At 36.6% G+C, this 23,804-nt stretch overlaps 1 protein-coding gene across 1 annotated transcript in view; it reads right to left on the reverse strand.

Moving 5' to 3' along the window:
• The window catches only part of LOC145684777 (trypsin-1-like), a 72,640-nt gene that overhangs the window by 31,363 nt on the left and 17,473 nt on the right, over positions 1-23,804 (reverse strand). Inside the window, exon 2 of the mRNA XM_081757149.1 lies at positions 2,468-2,534. Coding sequence (XP_081613275.1) covers positions 2,468-2,534 — 67 coding nt within the window. The remainder of the gene's footprint in view (positions 1-2,467; positions 2,535-23,804) is intronic.

Raw genomic sequence — 23,804 nt, forward strand, 5'->3', positions numbered from 1 at the left:
GATATAAATATTTGAACATATTTTTATCAGGTTCTTGAACATCTGCTTACAAAAGAAACGAAAAATTCAAAGTATGGAAGAAAGCAACCTTAATTATTAATTCTAAATCTTTATTGAAGACGTAGATAAAATTAACCCAAAATCTTATCATACAATTTGCCTTCTATACTGTTCACTATTGCTCTCGAAAATATACCCACACGTGTCAATAAAACACACACTGACCTAAATACTAAATATAACTGTTATAAAATTTGTCGCAACATTTTGGTAATAGATTCCTCACATCAAAATAAGAAGAAAAAAGTTAATATGGATCTGTGGTCGGAAGTGTATAGTTTCATAGTTATAGGGTGCCGAAAAAAGTGAAAAAATGAACTTCCATAGTTCCACTACTATAGGACCGATCGTAGTCGGGTCCAGACATCACTGAGGAATTAGTATGTAAACTATCCAAATATCCATCTTTCAGAGACTCCGGTATTTGAACAATAATTTTTAGAGAGGCTGTTTGGAAGCACTTGATTACTCTCTCCACTTACCTCTCTAAAACCTGATGTTCAAGTACTGAAGCATTCTTAAACATGGATATTTGGATAGTTCATATAGCAGTTCCTCAATGATGCCTTGACCCGATTATGATAGGTCCTATAGTAGTGGAGCTTCAAAGTTTACTTGTTTCATAATTTCGGCACTATACAACTCCGAAGTTATCCACTTTTGAGCACAGAACTATATGACCTTTTTTCTTATTTTGATGTGAGGAATCCGTTCCCAAAATATTGTGACACAGTTTTGTAACACCCTTGTATAACCGTTTCCGCAATATGATCGTCTTCATCAGACACGTTAACCAATATAATGTGTTTGATGAAGGCGATGATACCGCCGAAATTCTTACACAAGCACTTTTATCATATTTAGTGCTTTGGTCAGTGTGTGTTTTATTTTGTTAATAATTATCTGCTACATATCACCAGCAAATTATTTGAATAAATACTGATCGAAGGACTAAATTTATACAGAACAAATTTAGATGCTTGTAACTTACAGTTTGGGTTTCAGAAAGGGCAAGAAGCACGAAAGACGCGATTGGGAAAAAAATGAAATCTTTAAGTTTTACGTCCCACGGTTATGCCGGTTAGGCTAAAGGAGACGGTGATGATGAGTAATGAATGAAATGGTGGAATGAAGAAAGTGGGAGGAAACGGGAGAACCCCGAGAAAACCCACGCACACGGTGTTTGTCCACCACAAAGTTCACTTGGCGGGGGCTGGGATCGAACCCGGGACCCCAAGCACCAGAGGTGAACGCTCTACCACTGAGCCACCGCGGCCCCAACGCGATTGGGAGATAACATAGAAAAAAATAATAAAAATAGAAAAATGGAGAAAATATCAGTTTATTACTTTTATAGGTATTTCTGGAGCATTAAATAATTTGTGGTTGCTGGTTATGTTCAGAAGAATAAAAAAGATGGGAGTTCCAAGATACTTAACAATGTTCTTAAAAGATCTTGTTGAAGGGAAGAGAAGTAAAATACAGTGCTTCAATACCATAATTAAGAAGAATAACAATTCAACGTTGTCCGTAGGGCTGTGTATTTGAATCAGTTCTGTGAAATGTCACTGTAGAGGTCTGTATCCTAATGAGCATCGATACATAATGTAAATATCAACAACCAACTATACTGGGAATGCAGATAAGATCAAAGGAGCCACAATCAAAGAGAAAGAAAGAGATTCGCCATGGAGACAGTAACACAAGGTGCCAAGAATAAGGAAGAACATAGATACAGACAACAAGTAAATTTACAGCCAACTAGGAAAAGTATGAAATTATACAATGGATGCAAAAGAAACCGAGACAGAAGCAATCTTTCCAACCAAAATGTCAACAAATCTCGCAATCAATCACGAAGGTAATAGAGGCCTTGAGAACACTGAGGAAGGAGCCATTCTAACAGTATAATCTAATTATGAAGTTTTCAGAAAGTAATGCGTGTCGTCAAAATAGTCTAAATTTGTTACCCTTGTATAACGAGAACATGAATGACACACGAATCTCATCCAACACGTAAATACACACAAAAGTTATAATAAAGCTAATTCTGAATTTACTGGCCTGAGGAAATTTCCCAGAAGACAAAAGCGCACAAACGGAGAGATCCAATAAATGTGCTATCTCAAAATATAAGATCTCTATGTAGTTTGCTGGTTATTTGAATAACATGCTTTCTTGTACAGACGTTTATATGAGTCTACATAGATTTGAATCAATTACTTTTCTTAACTGCAATATTATACTCTCTTTTATCTATTATAATTCTTACACTATTTTCGAAGAAAATAAATATGTAATGCTTACAGCTATTCGTAAATATTATATTGTATACCAGATTAAATGATTTTTCTGTAAGTGAACATGTAAGTTTCTTTTCAATGTAATAAATTAATGCGTAACTTACCACAATCCGAGTTTGGATCTCTTGTGTCTTTGTACTTTCTTCTCCACGACGATGGGTAGTCTATATGCTGAAAACAAAGAAAATAATTGGTCATCTAACAACTATAAGCAGAAATTACGAAAAGAAATAACGTGTGAAAAATGGAAAGTAAACTCTACGGGATGTTTTTCAAATTTACGCATAGAAACGAAGATTAAGTTAAGTCTTTATATCCACTTGCTGCGATACTCACTGTTCACCTCTTCCCGTTTGGCCTCACAGCTTTTATCATAGTGTTTGACTATCAAAATATGGCAACTTGAGGTCTTTTATTATAAAACAAAATATAACGAAAACTCCCATTTTGCCACAATCATTTTTGTTTGTTGGTAGCTATGAATATCTAAACATTTCCAGAGAAAATCCAATTAAAGTGTTTATATATCTACCAAAAGCATTGAAAAAGAAGTAAACGATATAAACCTACTGTTATTGTGCAGATCATCCTCTAAGAAAAGAAAAAAAGAATAAAAGAAAATTCCAGAGTAAATGAGTTGGTAGTAATATGAAGAAAAGAGTAGCTTCAGATCCTAAAATATTTAGTTAAGTAATATTCAGATATGTTCTTCAGTTAAGGAACAATTAATTAATTTACATTCCAATCTAGTGCAATGAAGAATTTTCATTATTATTATTTTTACACGATGAAACGCAATAATTAATGAGAGAGATAATAACGGAGATAAATACAGGAACTTTGGTTGACACAAGCACAGGCATACAGAAATGATGTAGTACAATTGTAAATTTTCTTTTATTATTTACCAGCCTTCGGTAAGCTGGGAACTTCGCCCCGAGATCCCGTATTTGCTCGGTATATGACCTCGCACCTCTCATATCCTTAACATATCTCTAATCTTAAGTAATTTCGAAATATGGCCAAGTTATTTTAAGAATTGCATATTCTACTATTCTTTTCTTCCCACCTTTTTCTTCCCTTCTAAGAGAAACATTAAAATACTCTGAAAAACATCTTTAATTATTCTACATTAAAAGCCTAAATACCGATTTTTATGCCTCTAACCTTAAGGGATTTCAAGATATAGTCTTTTTATTTTAACAATTGCAGCCCAGACTATTTTTTTCCCTTCTAGGGGAAATTAAAAAAAACCCGCCTAAACACGTTTTAAATCACTTTAAGTGGAAAATCTAAATACCAAATTTCATGTTCCTAACCTTAACGAATTTCGAGATATTGCCATTAAATTATAACAATTATGATTCCACCATTCCAGGTCAAATATCAAAAAAACAATGAAACATTTGTCTAAGTGAGAAGTATACTTAATTTCATGTTTCTAAGAGATTCCGAGATATGGGCATCTTATTATAATATTGTAATTCCCACCCAATTTTCCTTCACAACCCTTTTCCTTCTGTTCTGGGTCAAATACGAAAAAAAGCTAAAATACGTATATATAATTGTTTTAAATGAGAAGTTCATACACCAAATTTCATGTCTTTAACATTCAGAGATTCCAAGATGTGGACATTTTAAGATAATAATTCCACCCTCTTTCCTTCCCGTTCCGTCGAAATTCCAAAACTCCTTTCTTAGTGAACCTTACATCACAAATCCTATGTCCTGTTCAAATTTCAAGTTTCTAACTTGAGCGGTTTGGCCTGGCTATTGATCAGTCAGTCAGGGCTTCTTCTTTTATATATACCTAGGTAGAGAGTGAATTTCTTTTTCGTTCTGTTAAATTATTTTTTCTTTCTATTTAAGTCTATATGTTTTTCACAGGCCATGTTTCTATATGTAAGAGCTGTAAATGGATGCAGTTTAACTGACATTTTTACATTTTGATTGATTGTGGTTTAAAGTGCCTTTACAGCACAGAGATCACATAAGACGTTCTACTGTTTAAAGTAAGATATAAAAAAACTACTTGGATTTATGTTTTATTTATTTAATTTGAGTAAACCTCATTTCAGGGCAACACATTTCTTATCGTGATTTTCATCAGGAGATTTGCTTCTTCCCTGGAGATCGTTCCAACTGACCAGTTAGTTACACTTGATTTTCACTAGCGAGAAAGTACGCGACTTCCCCCTCGTTTGTCATAATTGTTATCAGCGCCAACCCCTAAGCGGTAAGACTTACACGATCTCATTTCAAAGGTACGCATTTTAAGCAGTTTCAACTAGTTTATAGGCCAGTCAACATGGACACCTTTAAAAAGCATTACAGGGCTACATACAACTATTGCTAATTACGGACTGAAAACATTTATTCTGCAATGGCATCTAGTTCAAGCTTTGAAGTTCTGCGATACATGCGGAGGGAATAGTAATATTTGTAAAAAAGGAAATGGTACGTTATTTTAGATCTTTTAACAAATATTAGTATTTATGGAAGTTCTTCAATGCGAAGAAATATTAATTTTACAGTATATTTTCCTTAATGTTATAAATAATGAAAAGTTCGATTTTCATGAAGAATATTACAAATTATCTTGTATTGTTAAATTGTAATCTCTTTAATAGTCGAAAATTTATGAGACTCATATTGTGCACTAGCATTTCCTATGGACGACACATTTATAACAGACATTTACTTTTTAATTATGAACAGAAGATACAATAAGTTTTTGTTTAAAATGGTGAAATCTAACAGTGATGCTTGGAAAATTGCAAAATTTAAGTACACAATATATACTGGTCTTTATATATAGTATATATTCTAATTACGTATTAAGTCCATTTTCTACCATGTTCTTTAAGAATGTATGACTATAGAAAGTAACAAAAGATAAATTTAAGACAGAACTACTTTTAGAAATCTGTTGTACTTTCTTTTTGGATATATCATATTTGTCAATATACTTAATATATATGCTACTGTATTTAATTATTTTTTTGATAGAAAACTTAAATTTAGAATTATAATAGCAACCATTCTACAGTATTTCTTTTTAAGCTACAGATGATCAACTAGGAACTTGCAACGTGACTATCAGAAACCAGTGGCAAAATTAGAGGTAAGGGCCACATAGTTGAAGTGGGCAAGAGCTTTTCTTGCAAACGTAAATACAACAGAGGCCATATAATGCGCACCAAATGGATTATTGGAGGAATCGACCGACAAACTAGAAGAACTTTCATGGTGTTGGTGGAAGCAAGAAATGCCCCAACTTTAGAGAATTTCATATTAAATAATGTCTTATCCAGGACAAAACAGATTCAGGAGAGGATATAGCAGATTATCTGCGTTGGGATACCAGCATATAAATCACAGCATTAATTTTGTTGAACTGAACGACACCACATACACAAACGATTGAATCTTATTGGGAGAGAGTAAAACGAAACATTCGACGATGCGCAGGGAGGATGAGTATCAGAAGAACTGAGTAATATCTAAAAGAATATGTATGACGCAGAAGATTTCACACTACGGAAGAACTGTTTTCAGATTTCGTACGTGCCATGCAGCACTTTATCTACAATAGATTATGGACTAAATGAAACAAAATAATGACAAGGGATTTAACAACCCCTCCCCCCACAAAAAATACGACGATCAAAAAGATCTGAATTGTTTTACCATTAGCATATACAGAAATAATATATAGGTTGTCTTCGCAAATTTTAAACACGCCAATGGTAAAACTGCTTTTATTTTGGTAGAAGCAATTGATTCATTCTCAGTCCTAAGCCTGAGTAAAGTGTGAAGGGAAGTTGCAATAAGAAAATAATTGGGGTCTGAATTTCTATTTCCTATGGGCATACATCTTCCCATTTTACATATTTCTTCTTAAATATTGAAGGATAACAAGGATTGAATCCGCCAATCAAAGGATAACCATAATAAAGATCAGTTTTGAAATTATTCTCTAAGCGAAACTCACCTTCTATGTATTATGATTCGCACGAAAACTATGATTTTTGAATAACATGACAATTTCTAGGTTTATTGATGATACATTGTTTTACAAATTATGAACAAAACTGTTAGAACCTTTCCGATCAAGTTACATGAAAGGTCACTGTAACAGTAAATTAGAGAATAACAGTATGCCATATTCATGGCTTATTCGCTTCGAAAATCTGAAATTTTCTTATTTTATAATTTTGTTTATATATATATATATATATATATATATATATATATATATATATATAAAGATAAAACGATTCTTAGTTGAGATTCTGGAGATGAAAGTTAAAGAAAAACATCAAGTTTAAGTTTTGATCCCGATATGCTCAGTAGCATAGCTTCTACACATTAGAATTACGACCTGTCCCGATTTCGGACAAAATGTCCCACGTCTAGACATAGTCTGTCGAGACTTCTAAATGTTTCATGACATTCATTATTATTATATTAAAGTATTAGAATACCTCAACCATTTATATCTTTTACTTTGCATGTATTTAGGTATGTAACGTATAGGCCTATATGAACCACTTATTGCAGAAAGCAAACATGTCCACATTTCGTAATGTTTGCAGAAGAGGAAGAAAAAACTATCTTTACGCTATTTTCACCATTATACGGAAAATTGAAGGCGTCGCAATACCCATTGTTGTTGAGCGGACAAGTGTCATGTCGGTGCTACACGATCCATTGACCTATTACAAAATATTATCGTCACCCAAAGGGAAGTGTATAAATGTTGGACATGTTTGCTTTCTGCAGTAAGCGGTTCATATATAGGCTACATACTATTTAAATTGTTTGTATTTTTGTAGTCTCTCACTCTATATATATATATATATGATACCTATATGATTTCATTAGTCTCACCTTTCTTTGTATAAATTAGATAAATGTGATTCAATTTTCTTATGAAAGACTTACCTTACGGGAAAAGGACCGTTGGTACATTTCCAATCCTGTTAACTCCATGAAATGTCTCTACTTTTGCTTTGGAAAGGTGGCAAGCCTAATCCTCATACGTGCCAAAAATATATACGTATATATACATAAAAATTACAATTCTGTTCTTGAATATGTGAGTGACGTGTAATTCAATAGATTCTTTTTTATTCACACACCTTCCTTTACTATTGTAAAGGGTTGCAACTAAAGATTACAAGTAAAAGTACTTGTAATCTTGGTTTTTATCTAATGGTGCATTATAATTCATTGTAATATAATGTTACTGCAATATCTATATCTATCTATCTATCTATCTATCTATCTATCTATCTATCTATCTATCTATCTATCTATCTATCTATATATATATATATATATATATATATATATATATATATATATATATTTTGTAGGATGTAGCTTTTCAAAGATCTTCACATATTGCAGAATTTCGTAAATAATACTTATTGGTAAAATAAATATTAAAAATATTACTTTTTGTGTCAAAATCAAAATTTTGTATAATTGTGAAACATAATTGCATTTATTTCATTAATTAAGTCTAAAATGTTGCGTGGCTTTCGTTCATACGGTTTTTCTATTCGTGGCTATTCTCCGAAAGTCTATTCTCCGATTCTTAGAAAGTGATTAAAGAGTTCCTTGGTTCTATCTGAATCGCGAACAAAAACAAGACAAAAAGATGGAAAAACTCGAAATTTGTAGTTTTTTGAAACTGCTTTTCCTTCATCATTAGCTGAAGCAAAAATCACATACCAGAATCAAAGCATATATATATATATATATATGAAGAGCTCAATTCCACAAGAGCCTAAGTCAAAAAAGTAAGTTTTTCAGAAGACGATATTTTGTGTGCGTTTCCATCATTCAATTTTCGTAAAAGAAAAGTAATCTACGTAAAAGAAAATTGTAATTGCCTACGTTTTGTAAGATAACGGTGAAATTATCATTTATAGCAAGAGTTTCATAAGTGTTTTCAGGCATGAATCAGAAAAAAAACTTCAGAGAATACAGTTGACTAAGGACATTTGGAAAACAACGCATTTTTCTTTTGCCTACAACTAATTTCATTTATGAAATTTTGGCATGAAACCCTGTTCAATATACGAAGATGCTGAAATGGAACTTAATAGAACCAATATCGCAATATTGACAAAAATTGACTTAGGATCTTTTGGAATCCACCCCTTCATATATATATATATATATATATATATATATATATATATATATATATATATATATATATATATATATATATATATAGATAGATAGATAGATAGATAAAGAGCTATATGATTTAAATATCATATTTGAGATAAGACGAAAGCAAAAGTTTCATAGCTACAGCTGCTCATATATAGTTTTGTATGAAGCGTGAAGGAATTTGTCGTTTGATTTCTACCATTCTGTTTGTCTTTCGTTTTTCCACGGATGCAGTAGTTTTTTCCATTAAAATTACTCACACTATAAGTATTTTTTCTATGACTTGGCTTTAATTTTGTTGATTTAGTTTATATACTCTGAAAAAGTTCCGGTAGATGTGATACTTGAACAATTCAGAAGTATCTAACTATCAAATTTTACATTTTCGCATAACAATCTAGTTCTACACTTATGATTCTTTTAAAAATGTTTGCATTAATATACTTATTTCTAAAACAATTACGTTCCGTTGATAATAATTTCACTTTTAGTATTTTGGTTAAAATATTTGCAAGATTTACTATAAACTGTTTAGAATTTGGATTCTTAAAGAAATAAATATGCATGCTGAATTTTCAATAGAAATAATTTTCGTAAATTTAAACAAATGTACAAAAGTTTAAAATAGCAAATAAATAATTCATTTCCCTACCTACACAAGAGGAAATCACCAGAATGGATTTCATATTACCTGGGAATGATCTAAAAGAAAAACTTTTGTCCAGGGAGAAATATATATAAACTATTCTTGTTAGAGTACAAACACCTCATCCAGTTCCTTCCCAGGTGGTAAAGTGCCAAGGACCAACGAGACGTTGCCACGTTGGATAGAAACAGCTATGCGCTGTATTAGAAAAGACGTAGAACGAACTTGGCCGGAAATACGAGAAATACGTCTTCCTAACTTCCTTATAAATTCAAGATTTCTTGCACTCTAAGCGCCACTAGTCTTAATAGCAATTGGAATGAAAACAAAATTTTCGAGAAGCTTGTTGTATTTTCTTTACTTTTTAGCTTCTTTGAGATTGGCAACAGCTTCACCGTTCATTACAGATAGAGGGAGACTTGAGTGAGCGTATGTATCAGTGCATATAAAGTCCCATAATAAGCATTTACTTCTCATCCATGGAACCAATGTTATGCCATCGGGTAGCTTTTCATCTGAACGACAGCAACTAGAAGGTTCCCGTATTGAAGCAATTCCAGCAGTGTTAAGGGCTCGTAATATTATATCATTAACGAAGGAATGTCGGGCGAATCTACCAGCGCTGTTCATGCATGAAAGACCATGCAGGCTACATTGATTAACTTCATCTTCGCAAGCTGGACACTGATGAGGCTCACAAACAGCTAAACCTAAACGTAAGGCAACAGCAATTTGAAAGCTTTCATTTGATAAATGAAGGCCTAAAGGTGGAGAAGGTATCCGATCATCAATCATGCACCCGCTTCGGGAGATGAGGTAGCAATGAGCCTGGCTTTATCTTCCGGAACAACAACAGATTGTAACAGATGATTATGTGAATGAGATGCAATTGGTGTATACCAGGATGACTGATAACACCTTTTGCTAATTTCTGGGAGGTTTGTGCGTACTAAGCTTGCCCACCTATTAGAGCCTTCCTGAACTGAGTTATCTGGGTCCAAACAATAACCCGTGGAAGGAGAGCTTAGATTAAACGAAGAGATCCTGGTAAGACGCTAAGAATGTAGGAATCGCCATATCTACAGCTCGTCGAATACCAAGGCCATCCAAGCTAACAGGTAAACATGTTTGCATGCGAGAGTCGTCATTTAAGGAGCAGTTCAGAATTGATTCAAGGCATTTTCAGAACAATATCATATTTTTCCAGCAAAGAAAACTCATGCCAAGATGGAAAGCATCGTAAAATATAGGTTAAGCGAGGGATTAATAAAGATGCTCGTAAGAAAAATGAATGGGCTGAAATCGAGGAAAGTCGAGACAAGAACAATTCCATATTAGATATTTTATTCAATAGCACGTTAGTGAATGCTTCCAAGGTGAGACCAGCACCTAGAAGACTAGCATTCTGCGTGGTTAGAGGGCGTATGCCTGGTGCAGCCTCGTTAAATCTTCTAAAGATTTCATCGAATGTTGTTGGGAATAGGAGCTGGCAACTTTGTGCCTTGTTTACAGTTCAGCTGCTAGAAGAAGAAGAAGGACTAAAAAAAAAAGTTGTGACCGCATGGTGCTTGTAGAAGCTATTTTTTCTTGTGTTACGTTCTTTTGTGGAAATAAAAGTGAATAGCTGGAAATAAAAAGGTTTCATTCCTCTAAAGTGTAGATCTTTTGATTTCTAACATCTGGCGACTGTAACAGGACACAATAGACCATGGAGGAAATGAAAAAACAGCGTAAAATCTTGAGAGCAGCATTCACTAGGTTGCATACGAACTGTTCGGAACTGTGTAGCGCAGAACTTAAAAACGAAAGTGATATTAGTGGTACATTTCAAGTGTTAGAAGAGAAATACATGAAAATGAAGGAGATAGATGAGAAGATAATGACATCAGCAATAGAAGATAATTGGAGCGAGAAAGAACTACTAGAAGAAACGGAGCAAGCAGATAAGTATTCTTTAAAATTCTACCAAATTAAAAACAAGGTTGAGGCTGCGTTGCATGCGTGTAAAACGAACGAGAGTAGTGGTAGCACGAGTAGTGAAAGAAACTTTAAACTCCCAGAAGTGGAAATTAAGAAATTTGATGGTAATTTGAAAAACTGGCTTCCGTTTTGGTCACAGTTTGTGCGCATAGACGAAGATAAACGGATTCCTAATGTAGACAAATTCCAATATCTCATTCAAGCTATTGTACCGAACACACGTGCACGTCAGTTCGTAGAAAGTTTTCCCCTGTGTGAAGATAACTACCCGAAGGTTATTCAGGGTTTGAAAGCGCGTTTTGGACTTGACGATATGTTAGTAGAGGTATATGTTCGTGAACTTTTAAAGCTAGTGTTTCATAATCTAAGTAACAACGGTAATCTAGAATTGATAGACCTGTATGACAAGTTGGAATCTCAACTTCGCGCTTTAAGTACTTTAGGTGTCACAACAGATAAATGTGCTGCCATGCTGTATCCCCTTGTGGAGTCATGCTTACCTGCTGAACTATTGCGTACGTGGCAGAGGGACAGTACAAACAGTGCAGACGCAACTTTAGAAAAACGTTTGGAAGGCTTTATGTCATTTTTGCGGAAAGAAGTAGAAAATGAAGAAAGAATAGCTCTTGCTGTGTCCGGGTTTGATATACAAGACACCAGTAATGTGGGAAAGAAAAAGAAAGAACGCAGTAATCGTTCCGATTTTGTACCAACTGCCGCTGAATTAGTTAATTGTAAAAATAGTGCAAAGTGCATTTTTTGTGATCAATCGCACGCAAGTGAAAACTGTGTAAAAGCCTGTAATTGGACATACGAGGAAAAAATAAACATTTTGAAGGGAAAGGGATGCTGTTTTCGGTGCCTTAAGAATTCGCACAAGAGTTCAAAATGTTATGCTAAGTTGACTTGTAGTGCATGCAAGGGGCGTCACGTTAGTGTTATGTGTAGTGGCAGAAATAAATCTAAGAATGCGTCAAGTAACGGTGATAAACAGACTCATGTGAAGCATGTTATCGAAAACACACTGACAAACAATGAACATTCCGAAACATTTTTACAAACATTGGTAGTAAAAGTGAGAGGGCGGAATTCAGAAAAGAACGTCAGGGCGATTATAGACACTGGTTCACAGCGATCTTATATCTGTACTAGCTTAGCGCGGGAAATGAACTATGAAGTATTACGAAAAGAAACTGTAGCGCACGCTCTTTTTGGAGGTGTATTTTCAGAACCATGTGAACATGACTGTTTTCGAGTTAGGCTAACCAACCTCAATGGTGATTATGCATGTAATTTTGAAGCACTGAATCAGGATGTTATTTGTAATAGTGTTACATCAATCATAGATGGTCCTTGGTTATCAGAGTTACGGGAAATGGGTATAGAAATATCCGATAATTAACCTGGCCCAATCGCAATTTTAATAGGAGCGGACATTGCCGGTAAACTTTTCACAGGTAAGAGAATTGCTTTGAAAGTTGGCCTGATTGCTATGGAGACATTGCTCAGCTGGATTTTAATGGGAAAAATAAACAGGAAGGATTCTGTTAGGTTTTCTACAATGCAAGTCACAACGATGTTTTGCAAATCAACACCTGTTTCAGACTTGTGGAAATTGGATGTTTTAGGCATAACCGATCCAGCGGAAAAGAAAACGAAAATGGAGGCGCAACAGGAAGTAATGGAATATTTTAACCAGACAACGACCATTAACGCTGACGGGAGGTATGAAGTAAAAATGCCTTGGCTAATGGAACATCCACCTCTCCCCAACAACATAGATACCTGTAAAAGAAGACTGAAGAATGTAGTTGTTAGATTGAAGGCTGAAAACTACTACGAAATGTACGAGAAGGTTCTGAAAGAGTGGGAAGATGAAGACATCGTAGAGGAAGTTCCTGCGGAAGAGATAGAGAAGAAAGGCTACTACTTACCTCATCGTCATGTTGTTAAGATGACTAGTAGTACGACGAAGATCCGTCCAGTATTTGATGCCTCAGCGAGAGAGAAAAATCATCCATCTTTAAATCAGTGTTTAGAGAAAGGAATCAATTTGATAGAAATTATTCCAGCGATTCTGACACGTTTTAGATTGAACAAGTTGGGAGTTGTGTCTGACATTAAGAAGGCGTTTCTACAAATTTCCCTGTGTAAGAGAGACCGGGACTATTTACGATTTCTTTGGATAAATGGAGAAGGTGGTATAAAAATATATCGTCACAAAAGAGTAGTGTTTGGCGTGAGTTGCAGTCCTTTCCTGTTGGGAGCCGTAATAGAGCATCATCTTAGGCGAGCACTACAAAAGTGTAATGAGGGTCAGAGTAGTTATGCTAAGGAAGTCATTTTGAAGTTATTGAATAGTTTTTATGTAGATAATTGTGTCACTAGTGTCAAAAATGAAGATGAGCTTCGTCAGTTTAGAGAAGAAGCCACGAACTTAATGGCGGAAGCAAAATTCGAACTTCGAGGGTGGGAGCATACCTCTTTAGAAAACACACTAGAAGAGAATAGAGTTCCTGTACTTGGCCTACAATGGGAAACTGTTTCAGATGTGTTGGAATTACGACCAGAATGTTTTGAGGATACAAAACCTGCGGTTGTCACGAAGAGAATAATTTTGTCATTTGCTAACAGAATATTTGATCCTATTGGTGTCACGTGTCCAGTAACGCTAAGCCCGAAAATTCTTTTACAACAAGTATGGTCATCGAAGGTAAATTGGGACGAAGCGGTACCAAAGGAAGTTGAGAAGAAATTCCTACAATGGATCAAAGAGTTGCCTCATTTAAAGAGACTTGTCTTTCCAAGATGGGCTGCTGGAGATTGTAAGAATTGGAGCCTACATGCATTCTGCGATGCTAGTGAGAGATCGTATGCTACGGCTGTCTTTCTCAGAACTGAAGAAAAAGGACAAGTGAAGGTGCAATTAATACAGGCGAAATGCAGGGTTGCTCCGATGAAGAAGTTAACCATTCCTCGACTGGAATTACTGGCAACTACAATTGGCGCAAGGTTAGCTACTACAGTGAGAGAAACATTGGATGTTGAAGATGTACCAATTTATTTCTGGACAGATTCTACCACCGTTTTAGCATGGATTAAGCGGGATATGCCATGGAATACCTTTGTGTGGAATCGAATACAAGAAATAAGAAGATTAAGCAATTCAGGCAACGAGTGTTGGAGATTTGTTCCAGGAACCATGAATCCAGCTGATCTGCCCTCACGAGGATGTTCACCTGAACAGTTAGTTGCGTCAAAATGGTGGGAGGGTCCAGACTGGTTAAGACGACCAATAGAAGAGTGGCCGGAGCAGAAGTACACTTATCAAGAAGAAATAATCTCAGAAGAAAGAAGAAAAAACATTGTATCTGTAATGATTAATGCCAAAGAAGAAAACCGTGATTGGTACTACCGCCGTTTTTCAAAATATGAACAGATAATCCGCATGGTTGGTTGGATCAAGAGATTCATCTTCAATTGTCGTAATGGAAAGAAGAGGAGACAAGGAGAATTATCGGTGGAAGAAGTGACAGCTGCTGAGAAAACAGTCCTTAAACTCGTACAGAAAGAGTCATTCGACGGCGTAGAAGACCAAAAGTTGAAGTCACTATGCCCATTTGAAGACAAAGATCAGATCATTAGGCTGAAGACGAAAATTGTAGAGCTTTCAGATTCAGAAGTGTTTCGGTATCCTGTTGTATTACCAAATACACATCCTGTGGTCAAGCGGTTGATTCATGACAAACATGTAGAATCTTGTCACGTTGGAGTGCAGGGTCTGATGAGTCTTCTCAGAGAAAGGTACTGGATTATAAGAGGAAGGCAAGGCGTTCGATCCATTGTTAGAAGGTGTGTCGTCTGTAGAAGATACAACGCCAAGAAGATGGAGACCTGTCCCGTGGCCTTACCAGAAGATAGAGTTAAGGAATCAGCAATCTTTGAAGTCACAGGATTGGATATGGCGGGTCCAGTAATACTAAGAGATGGCAAGAAAGCATGGATTTGTATCTTCACATGTGCAGTGTATAGAGCGGTACATCTAGAATTAGTATCTGGATTGTCAACGGCCGATTTCCTTCAAGCGTTGCGGAGATTCGTCGCTAGAAGAGGACGTCCATCAGTAATCTACTGTGATAATGGTACCAATTTTGTCGGTGCAGAGAGCTTGTTAGACAAACTCGAGTGGGAGAAGATAGAAGCGTACACCACTACGAAGCGTATCAAATGGAAATTTATTCCTCCCACATCACCTTGGTGGGGCGGCTGGTGGGAACGTCTGATTAGACTAATGAAACAGTTGTTGAGAAGAGTACTTGGAAGAGCTTCCCTGACTTATGAAGAATTTAACACAATTCTTTGTGACTGTGAAGCAGTTATAAATTCCCGTCCTTTGACATACGTTTCGGAAGAAAGTTCTGATTTTGTGCCTTTAACTCCTCTAATGTTCCTACAACAGAATGCTGAAATTGGAGTACCTGACATTGATGTCATAGAAGCGGGGAGTCTACGAAGAAGACTGAAATACATTCAGGATATACGGAAGATTTTACGCAGCAGGTTTCGAAAGGAATATTTGGGACAGTTGGTTCAACATTGGAGAACCAGAGTAAATTGTAAGAAGATAGAAGTAGGAGAGGTTGTTCTAGTGGGAAACGACAACTTAAAGCGGTTGGAATGGCCCCTAGCACGTGTCGTGGAACTTATACCTGGCCGTGATGGAAAAGTTCGTCTGGTGAGACTAAAGACCGGCGCGGGGATGATGGTGAGACCTCTTCAACGTATCTTCCCTTTGGAAATCAGGTCAGAAGAAGCTGTTGAACAGAATGTACTTAAGAGAAGACTGGTGGTACGAGAACCGAGAAGTGAAACTGATCAATGTGAAGGTGAAAAGGAATCTCAAATTATCACTACTAGAACTGGAAGAGCTGTGAAACCTCCCAAAAGATTGTCTCTTTTTACGTAATGTAATCCACAGTTTTAATGATGGGATGGTTGAGTCACTAGTTCCCTTACGTGACTCAAGGTGGGAGGATGTTGGGAATAGGAGCTGGCAACTTTGTGCCTTGTTTACAGTTCAGCTGCTAGAAGAAGAAGAAGGACTAAAAAAAAAGTTGTGACCGCATGGTGCTTGTAGAAGCTATTTTTTCTTGTGTTACGTTATTTTGTGGAAATAAAAGTGAATAGCTGGAAATAAAAAGGTTTCATTCCTCTAAAGTGTAGATCTTTTGATTTCTAACAAATGTTGTTTCATCTGATCCAAGACAACCAACCTTGCATTTCGAAAAGTTACGATGTGACCCAAGAAGAGATGCCTTCTCATTTATTTGCATTATGGATGTAAGAATCACCTCGAGTTCACCACCAATTTTTCCATCGTCTAAGTATCAAATATTTAATTAGGAATCCAGTAATTTAACTAAAGAGTGGATAGTTATAGTGAAAAGTGCTGGGAATGAGAATCACCTTGTTGTACACCTCTCTAAGAAGAAATAGTGTTTCTGTCGAAAAACAGATCACTGAGTTGAGGATAGTATTGACAAACATACGGATAAATTGAAGGAAAATCATTCATCACTGCGGCAAGTATAGTATCCCGAGGAAGCTCATTAAATGCGTTACGAAAATCCAACTTTACGACCGCCTTAGTAACACTGTGAGTAGAAGAGAAATAAACTCAAGTTTTGTGAACAGCTGCCTCGGCACCATTAGGAATATAAACACCAAGTTGATGGGGGATAATAATCCTAACTGGCTCACGTATTCTAAAGCATACAATTTTTGCCGATATTCTGCGCCAAACATTCCCAACCGCTATGGGTCGAATACCACAATCCGTTTTTCTCAGCGCTGTAAGGGTAGGAACATGCCGAAGATACCTCGCGATCGAGGTTGAGGTTTAAGTCGCGGTCGCTACCTCGATGTCTAGGTCGCGATGGATGAAGGGTGCACATAGCAAGGAGGTCGCAGCCTCGCTGTTAAGTTTTAAGTTTAAGGAGAAACACTGCTGTGACGCATGTGAAATTATTCCGTCAGTGCATAAAAATCACTGCAAAACCACATTTTGAAATTGAAAGGACCAGTTTATAAATAGGGATGGATGCGAGACGAGATATGAGAAATACCTAAGTCTCGTCTCTTGTTTCGCAAAATTATTTGAATTTCATCTCTTGTTCATCTTTATCAATATTCTAAATCAAAGACTTTTACCTTTTATTCAATTTTCTGTGAAGAAAATGCCCTCTTTCTGCGCTCAGGCGAGAAATCGTTTCCCAGTAAAATTTAATAAATAAATAAATCAGGTATGTTTTCAGGTTTCGAGGTGAAGGGGGTATTAACTGCAGCAAATGAAGTTTCGGCACTGCAATTCCATTATTCGACGTTTCCTTCCTATGGATACGTGCCAGCCTTTACAGGTATTTCTTTACCTTATATCAATAACGAATTTAGAAGAAACCCTTTTTATTAATCTCGGAATTGGGGGGGGCGGGGGGCGTGGAGTTTTTAAGCATAGATATGATTAACACTAGCTTCTTTTTTTTTCTTTAAAAATTCTACAATTTACGGACTTCAGCCCGAAAGCCCCCTCCCTCTGACCGCCACTGTCTTATATAATACTAAGCTACAGTATAATTCTCAAATAAATAACTTATCTGACATTCCCATTTCAGTTGCTGTTTTCTTCCATTCTCTATTTAAAACGTACCTATTATGATGTTGTTTGTGTTTCTTATTCCATATTACTGGAACATTTCTCATTAGTTCTATTAATATGTCTTTCATAATCAAATATAATAGTGCAGCAAAACCTATCGACCATAGACACACACAATCCTCCGCAGACGAAATTCTAAACAAATGAAGACTTTATTCCGTGTAACGCTTCAGGGAAAGCCAATGAGAACACGAGCCACAACGATGCTTCCGCTGAACATCGATGTAAAAACAAACTCAGTTGTTCATCATTACGACCACTAATTCACCCTCGCGGTCGACCTCTAGGTCGCGATATAGCGTACATCTTCGATACGAGCTTACTCATTTGAATCCATGGGTTTGTGCCAGTATCGAGGGTGCGACCGCGACTTAAACCTCGATCTCGATCGCGAGGTATCTTCGGTATGTTCCTACCCTAAGTTTGGCATCGAAAAACAACGGGCGAACTTTTATTTATACTTTTCCACAATTGATTAAATTAAATAGATCACAAAAGCATTTTAGAAATTTTTCCTTCGATTCCAGTATTTGACAAGGAGAAAGGTCTTTAAGAATTGAAGATCAAAGCCCATCTAGACCTCCCGCGCTGCCTGACAGAAAGGAGTTAATTGCATTTTGAACTTCCTTAGTCGAAACCAGCGCAATAAAATTGCCAGGGTGGGCTGAATGTTTCTCCAACACAGAGGTGTCCGGAGCCGAGATCATATCGTCAGAAATTAAAAGACGGACTGCTCTACAGATGTCACCATCGGCAAGTTAATTCTCTACAATGTTCAAATTGGATTTTTTTTTGTTTGATCGAGATTTCTTTAAAGGTCCATAGCTCCAAAACTACGGGACCCACTCTAGTGAGGTCAAGACTTCACTTAGGAACTAATACGTGCGCTATCCAAAATACGTGTTTCAGAATCCTGCGGTACTCACGGAACAATTTTTATAGAGGCATATACGGGCATATAATTTGAAGTACCCACAAACTACCCCTTCTACTACTACAAAGGAGTAGAAAGGGACACTACTACACAGTACCCTTTCCTTAGTAGTGCGAGGACGTTAATGGAATACGAAGATCCTACTGCAAGTTGAGTATATTTTGAATATGCACACGTTTTTTCTTTTACATTTACGTTTATTTTTATAATTAATTATATATTGTTATTTATACGAGTGTCACCTAGGTAAGGATCACCAATTAAATCTTTTGGTGACCCATAGGAAGAGCATGGGTACTCATCAGTCTCGCCCTAATTTTTCTTTATTATTTTTTTACACTGCAGAAGTCATTAAATAATTCTAAAATTTCTCTGCGTAAATATTTAGTGCCTAGAAAATACAACAGTGGAGTAGTTTTGTTGTTGACAAGTTCTTACTGGTAAAGAATATGTTTTCAAATCAATTATGGAATTGTAGGTTTAGACAATAAACTGGGCAAGAATGTAGACCGTCTCAGAAATATTGGTCAGTTTACTCAGTAGCATTTTATACTTACTAGAAAATTATGTAGAGAAATTTTAATATTATGTAGGGGTCTATCAAAAAGTAATACAAACCCATTGTAGCTTGGCAATGGAAGCGTTAGAGAAATAACATTTTGTAGGTAGAAGCAATGGTGTTTTGAAAATTTCGCTCAACATATAATCCATTTGCTTCATTGCACTGCAGCTTCCTTTGCTTCCATGACTTGAATGCACGTTCGTCAAACTCTCTTGAGATTAATCATTACACCCTTTTTCACACAATTCCATCAACAACTAATTTACTTTGATTCTATTCTGTTGTTCACACAGGCCAGGAACAGCTTATTGTAAATCGATGTTTTTGCGACTTATCCATGGATTTGTATAGGAATTTGGTGACTGCAAGTTACCGTACTAGGGTGTTACGTTGATTATTCATAGTGGTTTAACTGAAACAACAGGAAATAGAATTAGCTATAACTTAGGTGGAAAGGGACTAATGTTTCTTCCTACGAAGTTTCATTGTTCTAGTCAGTGGCGTATTTACGATTTTGTTTCGGGAGGGGCTTTGCTAACTTTCGGGGGGGGGGGGCTTTGCCTGGAAATGTGAAAATTCTTCAAGATATTTCATTTACTTTACTATACTAATTAAGATTTCGGGGGGGGGGGCTTAAGCCCGGAAGCCACCCCCCTAAATACGCCACTGGTTCTAGTGTTTACCATTACTGACCTAATGCCAGTTCCAGTAAAAGAAGAAAAACGCGCTCACTGATAGCTACTGATATCTTTTCTTTCCTTACTTGTTTCGGAGGGAAACGAATTTGTGTCCGCCTTGTATATTTGGAACATCAACATTGAAGCAATGGCTCCATTCGTAGAAATAAATATTTTCAACACAAAATCTTTATAATTACATTAAAATAAACCTTATGAAAGAAGTATTGCCCACGAGGCGAGAAATAAAGTTGTACTTGACTTATGGAATTAGTCTTGGTAGAATTTTGCAGTTAGTAATAGGAATTTCTAATACTGTATAAGGATAATCATTGAATAATCACCCATTAACTAAAAATATACATATAACCTACATTCTTTCATCAATCTTCATACCAAGGAATATAAAAATCGTTCACAATCTATATCTACTAGTAACTAACTTTAACAAGGCAAATTTTCTGGAGTATATTATAAAGGTAACCGAAAAAGTTCTGTCGCTTTTTGTGGAAGTCTGTGTTCAATTGGCCCTCACATCGTGAATTGAATGCAAATGGAGATAAGGCGAAGGTGAGGGTATACACAACATGCTACCTGGCTGTGGCAGTTCAGTTACACCGTCAACTTGCGTAAGGACAGAGTGAACATGGGACCTCCACAGAGCTTCAAAGGGTGTGTACGCTGTACGAGTTTAAACTGGAGTCAAACACCACTGCAGCAGGACGGAAGATATGCTAGGCCTTTGGTAAGAGTGTCGTGGCTACGCGGACAGTGCAGCGGTGGCTTAATAAGTTTAAGGACGGTGACGAAACACTCGAAGACACACCACGTTCCAGAAGTCGAACCCATGCACAAAATCAAGATCTTCAGGTAGCAATTGAGACGAACAGTTTCCAGACATGTAAGGAACTGAGACTACAATTCACTGTGAGTGGAGACTATTTGGCAGCATCTCCATCAACTTGGGAAGCAATACAAGTTGGGACGATGGGTCCCACATGATTTGACTCCGGGCCAGAAGGCAAACGCGAGTAGACACTTGTTTCTTTTCTGTCTCGTCTGAGGAAGGAGCCATTCTTGAAAGGGTGATGACATGTGATCAGAAGTGGTCCTGTACGAAGCTCCATAGTACCGTCGTTATTGGTTAGCATCCCAGGAGTCGGTTCCAAAACAGCCGAAACCAGCATTGCACCAGAAGGAGGTTCCCCTGTGTCTTTGGTGGACTGCTCGCGGCATCGTGCATCGGGAAATGGTATCAGCTAATCAGAGCATCAATAAAACTGTGTACTGTCAGCAGTCGAACCATGTTCAAGAAAAAACTCGAAACTCTGTAGCCAGCACCTCTGAATCGCAAAGAGGTCCTCCTTTTACAGCACAACGCTGAGCCCCACGTGGCTAGGATAACCAGGGACACCATTCTACGCCTTGGACGGGAAACACTATTGCATCCCCCAAACTCTCCGGACAGATGCCATTGCATCTTCCGATCATTACCTGTTCCATTCTTTGGGCCATCACCTTAAAGCACGCCAGTTCAAATCCCTAGTAGAAGTGCAAAATGCACTTGATATCTTATTCGCTTCACTGCCCACAAAGTTCTATCATGATGGAATCCATGTTCTTCCAGAACATTGACAAAAGGTCGTCGATGCTGATGGGGACTATTTTTGATCTTCAGGTACGTATTGATGTTCGAAGGTGGTGAGTGGAGAAAAGAAAGAACTAACTTGGTTACCTTTATATACTGTGTACAAAGATAGTGGCTAAACTTATGACCTCTTACAGGCATAACTACATTATACAATTAATCAGACGTTAGACAAAAGCATTTCATTAAAATTTAATTCATGTAGAAAATAGACTGCCTTAACTTTTAATACGCAGTTTAATAGTTAAATAGCATTGCATAAACAGTATGGGCCTTATGCAAAGTCTTTTTGACGTATGATTAGCGTCAGACTAAAGGCCTCACTACTGCAGGAAACATATGCTAGTCGAACGCTTTAGTATTGCTCTAATCTCACATCAGAATGACTCTGCATAAGCCGCTATAAGTCTACATCATGTAATGACATATTACAAGGGTTTAACTTCGGTACTTCATGGTTTCTTATTTAATCTATATTGAAGAAGATATTAAATATTCAGAACGAACTGTATCAAATGACGTTAAGTTATATAAGAAATAGAGTACGATTATAATATATGAAATTAATATGAAATTTTATAATTATAAGATCCACGTTTAAACCATATTTATAATTGGAGTACATTGTGTAATGAACGACTTGTATATCTTTAAACGTTAATAAATGCTCTTCCAGTATATTTGCAATCATTTTATCAATTTATATTTTTTGTACTATGAACCATGTAATACTAAAACAGTGTTTGAAATCTAACACTTGAGTGAAGTATAGTGTTGCCAACAAGACTTAAGAAATTTCTTGCCTCGAGAACTTGTTGAAATTTATCATGTTTCTCGTATCGTCCAGAATTTAAAAATGTACTTTTTGTCTCTCGGGCAACACTATATGAAAGACTTTCAATTACCGTTTCTACAATACAATGACACTATTAATCTAAGTTCAAATCCAACATTGCAGAGCTCCGTCGTACATAAACAACTTAGACACTCACCCCTGAAGCGGAAGATCTGAATTCAACACACGGCGCAATTTTATGTAGTTTACACTATATGCATCGGGGCGCCCCCTGGGAAGGAAATTTACTGGGTCTGGATCCCCCCAAACTTCCCAACTCAACATACATTTGTAAACTTTCTCAATAAAATTATATTTGTTTAACAGGGACGAAAATGGAGGACGAAATTTTTATCTTACATTTCATCTGTAGGCCACTTAAAATTAATGAAAATGAATTGATTGATTGATTGATTTTGAGTTTAACGTCCCGTTCAGCAGCGAGGCTATATGAGACGTGGACCTACTGATTAACGTGGAATCTGAACCACATGAGCTCCCTAATGAAAATGAAGTTCTGCAGTATAACGGTTATGCCCTATTCAGTAAGGGAAACGAATGATTAAGGCAACTGAATGACGATGAAAGAATTGGTGGAATGAAACGAGAGTATTCCGAGTAAACCTACTGACATGATGTTGTCCAGCACACACTTACTTGGCGGGGAATGGAACGAGGGATCCCACGCACCTTACCACATTTTTAAAAAGTTAACTGATTTACAGAACGTTTCTCAGTAACTTAATTTACTTTAATTACTATTATTTTACTTAATTTTTCCAGTAACGTTTTAAAAAATGTGGTAAGGTTTTACTCCCCACGGTTATGCCATCTAGGCTAAAGGAGACGATAATGATGCGAAATGAATGCAACGGTGTAATCAATAAAGTCGAGGGAAACGGGAGAACCCCGAAAAACCATTATCATCCTGTTTGTCCACCACAATGTAACGTTGTAAGTATAGGTACACGGACACAGAAACATCAAGGCCAGTTAAAGGTCTCTCCCATTGGGAATCGAACCGGGGAACACGTATACCAAACGCGCACGGACTAGCCTCTAGACCAGTGGGGAAAGCAGCTCCACTCAGCCACCGTGTCTCCCGCCTAAAATTAATGCATGAAAGGTTAGTTGGATGATTAGAATTCAGCATTCCGTTTAGCAGCGAGGCTATATGAGACGTGTACCTACAGCTTAACGTAATATCCATAATACATGAATTGCTAACGTTACTCTAACCGGGTGTCCCCAG

The sequence above is a fragment of the Thermobia domestica genome, chromosome 5 (assembly GCF_964235325.1).
Source record: "Thermobia domestica chromosome 5, izTheDome1.hap1.1, whole genome shotgun sequence".
Classification (NCBI taxonomy): Eukaryota; Metazoa; Arthropoda; class Insecta; order Zygentoma; family Lepismatidae; genus Thermobia; species Thermobia domestica.